This window comes from Halyomorpha halys, unplaced genomic scaffold (assembly GCF_000696795.3).
Source record: "Halyomorpha halys isolate HHAL.00 unplaced genomic scaffold, Hhal_1.1 Scaffold81.1, whole genome shotgun sequence".
In the NCBI taxonomy this organism is placed as follows: Eukaryota; Metazoa; Arthropoda; class Insecta; order Hemiptera; family Pentatomidae; genus Halyomorpha; species Halyomorpha halys.
The window spans coordinates 643,119-653,062 of NW_027115240.1; the positions used below are offsets into that span (position 1 = coordinate 643,119).

The 9,944-nt window shown below is 28.8% G+C and overlaps 1 protein-coding gene across 1 annotated transcript in view; it reads right to left on the bottom strand.

Moving 5' to 3' along the window:
- kcc (solute carrier family 12 member kcc) overlaps positions 1–9,944 on the bottom strand; it is a gene marked incomplete in the record, with an annotated part of 694,499 nt that overhangs the window by 21,700 nt on the left and 662,855 nt on the right. The window contains 6 exon segments of the mRNA XM_067052308.1: positions 515–653; positions 745–901; positions 2,726–2,887; positions 3,008–3,198; positions 3,280–3,515; positions 8,819–9,004. Coding sequence (XP_066908409.1) covers positions 515–653; positions 745–901; positions 2,726–2,887; positions 3,008–3,198; positions 3,280–3,515; positions 8,819–9,004 — 1,071 coding nt within the window.

Here is a 9,944-nt window from a genome sequence, read left to right on the forward strand (position 1 = left end):
TATATGTATTTATACTTATCCCAAGACAAATAATTTGTTTGAAGTGAAACTTCTTAACCAACATACTACCTACAACTCAAGGAAAAAAATTATGAGGCAGCAAATTGATTTTGTGACTTGAGATGAAACAGAAGTGGTGGGGGGGAAGGAACGCTAGCCAATTCTAGCAGGAAATTTTTTATATTGTAAAAGGAGAGTAGGAGGTTGGAGGAGATTAACAATACTGGCTGTGGTGGTCCGACAGAATTAGTTCCTATTATCTTTTAGTATCCTATGACAATAAGAACAATATTCTTGCTAGAACTGAGTTAGGAAATGGCTGTTTATGGCTAATTATTATTATTGTTATTATTCTGGAACTAATATTTTCTGCCTTAAGCTATAAGAGGGACACACATGATCATTATTAATAAAATTTTAATACATTATTTCATTTCTAGAAGTTTCACTTCTGTTGGCCAGTCTCAAGACTACCACAATTTTTTTTTTATGTAGTATGAGTATATCTTAATACTTGTAAAAGTCTTGGAGCTCCAGTTAAACTTTGAAGACCAGCACCAAGAGTGGAGAGAAACGATCCAATTAAAATTACCCATTCATTAGGCCAAGCCATATTTGCAACAACAAGTCTTCCACCAATACTTTGTCCAAATCTATAAAAAAGTTTTAATAAAGCATTTAAATATTTTTTATTAGTTTGATTATATTGTTGAAACTTTTCAATAAAAAAAATAATGATATTACTTATCACGGAGCAACAAGTTATCCACAGTCCCAGCAAATAATAAAACAGCAGATAAGTAGACAAAAGAAGTTGTTGAAATTGCACATATTGTACCAATAGGAATGGATTTTTGGGCATCTGCTAAATCTCCTGAACGGTTTGAACCAGCCATGATTCCTTGTTATTAAAAAAAAAAAAAGTTACAAATTTAAACAAACATGAGCCTAAAAATAGAGAAAAATTAGCATATATAGACAATAAGTAAATTATGAGAATTTTAAAAGAAGCAGGAGATCATGGCCTAATTTAAAAAAAAAAAATAGATTTTTAAATTGTCAAACATATAAGTGAAATCAGTTCTGCTGGTGAAATAGACCAGTTGAAAATTTAAATTAAAAAATGTTTTCAAATCAAGCTACTGAGGACATTTGGAAAAAAAAAATAATAAAAAACCTAAAAGACAACAATTACAGACATAAATACTTAAAAATAATCAAGGAGTGGTTGAGTCTGTGGGAAAGAAAGTGAGAAAATAGAACCATTCTAATCCAAAGGGTCAACATCTGCAAAATGAGCATGTGTTTGGACAATTTTAAGTTGAGGAAGAGAAGCAATATTTGAAAAATAAGATCTTTGGAATACATTAAATGCTTATGAAGTAGTATAAAAGTATATAAATATACGCCTACAATATATTACTATAATACTATAGTAATATATTGTAATATTTATCTGTTTTAAATAATTTTAAAACAGATAAATATTACAATATATTACTATAATACTATAGTAATATATTGTAATATTTATCTGTTTTAAATAATTTTAAAACAGATAAATATTACAATATATTACTATAATATATAATATATATTGTTTAAAGGGATAAACAAAAGTGTGAAGGAAATGAGTTTGAATGTTTTAATCATTCAAGAGGTTTTTAATTTTTGACATGCCTGTACAGCATGTTGATCAATATCCTCTGTATTAGACTACCCATTAATGATGAAAGGGAGAGCAAAGCCTACCCAAACTATATACTATATATATAGTAAAAGGTTTTTTGTTAATTAGACTACATACTATTATACAATATATACCAAATTTACCCTTTTTACTGACTGGGAGCATGATAAATGATTTTTAATACACTTACAGATAACAATAAACACATCCTTGAAATAATGAGAATGATTGGTATCAGTTTTAAAATAGGGAGATTGTAGTAGCTGAGTGTGTTAAGGAATTAATTAGCAGCCTCAAAACTGCAGTGGGTAAAACATTTTAAAACATGGCAGCGTCATAGAATGAAAATGACCTTCCCACTCTGGTTAGAATAGGCTAGTAACCTATAGAATAGTTCCCTATAAGTCATAATTGGCCAGGAAGGGGGTAAAAAATCAAAACAAAAAAAAGCTTTTAAGTAGGACAATATACCACTAATGCAGATTCTATTCATCATAAGCTTTATCAAAATTAATGATACATCTATAAAAATAAAAATAAGGATAGCTGCTCCTGTCTGTTTCAGCTAACTTAGCAAATGTCAAGTGGAAAGTTTTTATTTTCTTAATTACCTTCAATATTTTTTTTTAATTTTTGGGCTCTAATTGCAAAAGTCACATTTTCCATTTTTTTAAATTTTAGGAAAACTTAAAAATAAACAAACTCAGCCTAATAAATACATCTGAAGTTCAAACAAATTCTGAAAGAACATTTCATTATAAGCTAAGTTAAGCCAAAAATATGTTTTACATATATTCCACTTAATATAAACTACTTCTGTTTATATTTTTTATTATTAAACTTCAAAGAACTAGCAATAACATACTATAGAAATTGGAGGTATGTTGAAAAAATTAGATTAAATTTAACTAATTGATTTTTTTGGTATTGTTAATTATTAGATCATTAATAAATTTCTAAAGAGATAAACAAAAACTTGATTTTCTGTAAAATTTGATTGAAATATAACATAAATAATAGCAGATAAATACAAACCAGTCACTGAAGGAAAGAAGATTCCAATCAAGATGGTAAAAGTAGTAGTAAGATCAGCGGTAACTTGATTGTATATTTTATTTTGTACAGGATTTATTTCTTCTGGATCCTTACTTGTAGCTATAAACTGCCCCTCATTCAAAAAAAAATCTCCTAAATTATCTAATGAAAGAATGTAAAATATAAATAATATTAGGTGAAAAACTATTTAATATATATATATACACAGACACAGTTGTTTGAACAACCATAATAAAACAATTAAGTGGTTTTATCACTTACCAAAAAACACTCCACTCGCTAATCCCTTTATTCCTCGAGTAATTGTTACATCATGTTTGTCAAAGTAGGGATCGCAATGTGGGTTTGAATTGTTGTAGGTACAAAACATATTATACAGCTCACCACCGACAGTTTTATTGCACTTATCAATAGGAATGTCTTTCAGCAAGCGGTTTCCTAGTACACAAATCCTGTTTGACATTTAAAATATTAATATAAAGAAATTTTTTATCTTTTAATTGAAAGATCAAACTTATAATAAATTATCTTACTTCAATTTATCACTTCCATATATATTTGAGAATATTCCAACATAAACTGCTACAATAGACAGTATCACACAAGCTAATGCAACTCCAGCGAACTTATTGACGAACTTTACACCAATGAATACTATTGTGCCCATTACTACTAAGAGGCAAGTACCATAAACACGGAAATTGTTATACATTATTTCCACATCTTTTGTGAAATCACCAAAGATTGATAATTCAGGAGCCATATATGTCTGAAAAAAAAAATATACAAGTTTCATGTTTTGCTTTTCATGATCTATATATAGCTCCGTAATACAAAATTTTTATCTCAATTATATCAATTCTAAGTAATTTTCATAGTTGAAATGGAATTTCTAAGAACCTTTAATGGTAACAGCAATATACAACTCCATAGTTCCCCTCTATATAGTACTTTAGGGTTAGTAATTTCAATGTTTTTAGGAATTTGTATTTACATGTTAATAGGATTGACAGTTATTTTAATTCAATTAAATATTTTTACTTTCACTTAATTATATAGAATATATTTATTCAATAAAGAAGAAAAAAAGAGAAATATTTTTCAAGGTTGATAAAAAACTAAAATAAAAAATCCGCAAATAAGAGTAACAGAATAGGTATATAATATATACCTAAGTATATAATATACTTTTGTAAAGCTAGAAAAATTAAAATCTAACATGTACAGTTGTAGAAGTTAATGAAGAGTGGTGAGAAATACTAAATTGAATTCATAACTAAATGTTTTTTTGTTTCCATTGTATGTTTAGGTGCACTGTGCATTACGAATATAGGATTTCACAAGAGTCTTTTTTTAAATATATTATATACATTACTTTATGACATGAATGAACAAAATGCCGTCCGGTATCACATAATTTTCTGAAAGGGATTACAATACATTTTACACACAGTAGTGTGATGTACCACACCAGATTTTTTTTCTTTTAAATTGTAATAAAATAACAGAACATAATAGAATTTGAAAATTCCTAAATTTGAGACTCAGAATTTTATATCAAGTTTCTGTTACAAATTTTAGACATGTTTTTATTTTTAAAAAATGTGTAACATAATTAACACTGGGGAGGGGGTTGGTAGCATGGGAAGAAAGGTTATGTTTTAATGTTGAGATATTTATTTTTTCTTAAAATATATTTTTCATAAAATAGGGTTATTTGTAATAACACAAAAGTTATTTATTATAAACCATGATGTAAGATGTGTGGGAAGACAGTTATAGGCAAAGATAATAGTAGTTTAGAAGTGTCTGTTCATGAGAAAGATGATAACCTGGCTGAAAAAGAATTCAGAGTCAGTTACAACCTCCAGTAGACTTTGGATGGAGAGCTTGAGGATGCTTTCATGTACAATTTCTAGAAACTTGGTGAGAGATTAATTTGAGTTAATTTGGAGCTCTCAAGGAGGAACTAATTTAGGAACTGATTGGTGTATTAGACCAAAAGTTATCAGAATTTCTGTAGATGAAAAAATTGGACCTTAGGAAAGATGTTATATGGGTAAGGTAAGCTGAAAATAAACAAAACCAGTAAAACTTCGTCCGGACTAATGTAATGGTTGAAATTTCTAGATAGCCAATAGATAAGAAAACCCAAGGGGTCCAGGAGACCTCAGAAAAAGTTCCAATGCTTTAGTGTGGAGTTTTCCCCACTCATTTGTAAAGCTGAAAATGTAAGAAGCCATAAATGTAGTTGCATAGGTTATTTTGCAGGTGTATGCAAAAGCACCTTTCTAAGTAAAGAAAGTGGACAAGAATACGCCAACAGGAAGTTCGGAGCATCACCTAGGGGAATAGAATATTAATTAATCAAATATGTGAGAACAGTCCATGGAAGGTCCAGATTATAATTCCCAGAAAGGAGGTATTTTTTTGTAACTGGTAGAACATCCTTGAGGGTAGAAGAAGAAAAAAATGCTGAATTTTCTCATAAAAAGAAATTTGTACTTGAAGAGATTTTTTCACTCATTAGATTAGATTTGATTGAATTCAATATTGACTCAATAGATAATGGTCAAGGTATTCTGTCAGAATTTTTAGAAGTATTTTTTAATATTGAACTAGAAAAATAATGGGCTATACAATGATGTTGAAGGAAGGTAATATGCTTTATGACATAGTGGCTCCAAGAAGGATTACCTTAACTTTGAAAGACAAAGTTGAAAAAAAAACTAAAACAAACGCTGAATGAGGATATAATTGAATTAGTGATTTACAAAACCATTTAAGTCTCACAATTAGAATTTTACAAAAATCAATAAAAACTATGTCATTAATTCATTTATATTAGTTACTAAACTGACAGAATGGTGTACACTGATTGTAGAGGTACAGAAAGGAAATGACCACGGTTGGTTATTGTTGACATGACAGAACTTAAGCATTTGAAAAAAAAAACAACCAGTGATTGTTGCTTACAGTTGAAGGAGTGATAAGTAGAGCCAATGACTTTCTGCAGATAGCTTTGCAAATTGCTACATTAATTAAAGGAATTTGGAATAAATTTAAATTTAAAGGGAAAATGTAGGATTGGAGCACAGAAAGTGAAATTTCTTCGATATCACATTAAAAATGGTATAATAAGTTCAAATCTTGAAAACATCAAGGCTATTTCATAATTAAAGCCACCCCAAGAAGTTAATAAATTAAGAACAAATTTAAGAATAGTTAATTCCATATTAAATTTGTCAAATGCTACTTCTTTCATCATAGCATAGCTAAAAAAGTGAATGTGGACCAACAAACACCAAAAGAGCTGGAATAAAAGTAAATGTGTAGTATCAACTGTAATACATGGATTTGTTCCTTAAAAGACGGGAATCTTCTAACAAGACCATTGGGAGATGAGACTACTAAAGCCTTGGGAACAGTACTAGAACAGCTCCATGGAAAAGCCTGGAAACCTACAAGTCACAGTTATGACCCAATGCTAATCAAATCAAAATTCTGAAATTGTAGGGTTTAGGAGAGAAGGGTGGAGATGTATTCTGCAATGGGCTCTGTGTGTGTTTATGTATATGTATATATATATATGTATGTATGTATATATTGAAGGAATTGAGAGTGTCATGTATTATTTATTGTCATATTCTTTTCTCTGAAAATGCCACTATGCCATTAGAGGTTGTTTTTTGTAAAGTCTGGACCAGTTGTCTCAATCATATACCAATTTTATTCTCCTACTTCAATCTATTTCTTGCTTTCTGAACTCTTGGACAATGTCTTTCCAGGAGATGTACAGTATTCTTCTCCATCTCCTTCATTACTGCTGGGTATCATACGTCTTTCTGGAGGTTCTCTCATGACTAATGCAAAGAGATGTTTAAACTATCTTAGCCTGTTCTTTTCCAGGATGATCTCAGCTGATTTAAGATCGAGGTTAGTCTGTATAGTTGCTACTTCTGGGAGAGGTCGAGATAGTGTACAAAAGGAGATAGTGGACAATCCAGGTTCTGAGATGGCGTACCAATGTACATGCAATGAGAACTATGCTAGAAGCCTCCATGTGGTCTGAAATTAATTTTTCAGACATTTTTTTATCATTTCCTCTATTTATTAAACAATAGTATATCAAGATTATGAGACAATGTAATAGGTTTTATTAATTTTTTTAAAGCAAATAATTAACTTGTTTTTATGATTTTCTGTAATAATTGCATGACTAAATAATAAGGTTAAGATTAATTAAGCTAGCCAATTCAATAGGTTTTATTTTATTTTATTTATTTATTTTTTTTATAAAATAAATTTTTTTTATTATACTCGATAAATTCTATAATAATCATAGTAAGTAAGAATCAGACTAACTACTGGCATGTATTTATATATTTCTGTTTACTTCATTTACTGTTCAAAATACCTTTATATTACAATTTTATATTATAGCTCAGTCTGTGTTTTGTTTACTTAGGTTTTTTTATGTAATAATACATTAATTCTTTTTTTGGATAGAAATCCCTCTATGGTTTTTGTTAATACAGAGTAAAGGTATTTGCCTGATGTTACAGTATAAGTAAGTTATTTGGAGGGGATCTTAGGTTACAGACACAGGTTACCTACAGCCCAACTCTGTAGCTTTTGATTGTAAGGGACACATACATTATTTTATTGTTTATTACGGTTATTTGTTATTTCCATTATAAAACATTTTATTTTATTTTATTTTTTTTAACAAATTCACCCCTTGTATACTGTGCGAGGGCAAAAATATATATGTATATATAATATCAATTATAGGGTTTGAGGACAGGAATTTTAAACAAAATAAATGAATGCCAGTTAGGCATCGCGAAATGTAGATGAACAATAATTCAATGTGGTGATCAAATTGTTCTGCACCTATAAAAGAAAGGGTAACAAGTTGTTTTTAGTGTAGAGAACAGTGACAGAACAAAGTAGAGCCACTAAAAGTCACTGAAACTCCATCCAATCCTTGTTAATCAGAATGTACTGATTTATTACATTGTACAAGTAATACTTCATGGTTCAGAAATCACACTCTCAATTTTGAATTTTGTGGAATTCATTAAAATTGAAATTGGTGATAAAATGGTTAAAAAATATATTTGCTTGTGCTTTGCCACTAAGATCTGATGGGGAAATACAATTCACCTCAGAAATCTTCCAAATGTTCAGAAATTAACATGGGTCTTATGTCATATTGAATACTACCTTTCACCAATCTAATGGAAAAGAATTTTAGAGTGGAAAACCAAGAATACAAAACTTAGAAGGAATCTCATAATTGTAAAAGAAAAAAACATGGAAGATGGAGATGAGAACATAGAAAGATATAAGGTATTAAAGAGGAATGGGGAAGAAGCTGCTGAAAAGGAAGAAAATGATGATAAATTAAAATCAGCAGAAACCAGGAGGTTATGAATGAAATAATGAAAATGGGTAAGAGAAGAAAAGCAATTTAGAATGTGTTCTAAAATTATATTTGAACATTACCGAGTAATGATGGGTGGATTAGAAACTGTCCAGTTGTTTCTGACAGCCTGTGTAATTGAGTTTTATTTAAGAGTTCCTAATAAGTTTATTATATGAGATTATAATAAATTACATTGTCCTTTAAGAATAAACCTAAAATCTTTGGAAAGCAAACTAAGACATTTCAATTTATTTTTCTTCTAGACCATGACCACCCCTGGAGTCATGAAGGTTGCCTAAATTGCCTATTGGTTAATAGGATACTGAGAAAGAAGGTTATATTTTGATTTTGAGAGAGCTTTTATGTTTTGTTTATTAAATAGGTTGTCCATAATAAGTGTAATTTATTATAAACCTTGACAATACAAGTTGTATCTGATAAATCATCAAGAGTTAAGCATTAAAGTTCTAAAGAAAGTATGAATTCTTATTCATAAATTATACCATTACTGTATATAGTCTTGAAGTTTAAAGTAATTTTAGTTCAAGGATTCGTTTATTCATTTTTTTTTTTTAATAATTCCATATGCTAATGTTCAATCAATATATATATTTTTTTAAATACTGATTGGTTACACATACCAATACAATCTCAACTGCACCAATGATATACATGGCTGCTGCTAATGTTGTTCCTGTGTAAAAGAGCATTCCAACAGCACCTCCAAATTCAGGTCCAAGAGAGCGAGATATCATAAAATAGGAACCACCAGCTGGGACAACTCCATTAGTAGCAATGGCACTCATAGAAATTGCAGTTAGCATTGTCTAAAAAAATAAATTGATATTTCATAAAAACATTTGTATTTTCTAATAATATTAAACTCAATGATTTAAAAATAAAGTACAGTTCAATCTTGACAATTTGATAAATATGAGACTGACAAGTTGTAGCATTATAAAATATTCCAAACTACTAAGAATAACATTTTAATAATGAAAATAAGGAATTAAGGCTAAATTTGTTTAATTAATACTTCTTTATAAAGAAAACATAATAGTCATTATAGGGATTATTTGACGATGATAAAAAAAAAAATGTTGTTACTGCAAACAACACCACTTCTCCACTACGGCCTGTCTAAATTTTATTCCCTTCAATGTTACAATCTTATCAGATTATCAATTATTTTTATTTAACAAATGTACTATCAAGATAATAGTGTACATTCAAAATTAAAAACCTCCCAAATTTTTAAGAAAAAAGTGAAACAATATTTCAGATTATTGTCATTAAATTACATATTAATGGCAATTAAGTAATTAAAATCTAAACATTCAAGAAACTATAAAAGCTGTGCAAACCCAATTATGAATCTAACATTTATCATGGCAAGTAAAAATATTTTTGAATAGGCAACTAATAACTTTTGTCATCAAGACTACTGAGAGATACATAAAATCATCATAAGTTCACAGGACAGCACTCAATTTTATAGTTTAGCTATTGCCTTAATAAAGTAAATCTTTAGGTATATACATCCAATAATATTTTGATTCACTGATTAAAGAAGATTTAAACCAATTAAATTATTTTTGCCTCTTTTAAAATTATATCTGATTGATTATAAACTAAATATTCAGATAAAATTGGTTATAAACTAAATATTCATTTGAAAAAATAATTTATTTTCAACATTCCCTCTTTTTCAATGCCTTGTTTTGACGTGACAACGTCTTATAAATCATTTTGCGGGATGCCATGTTA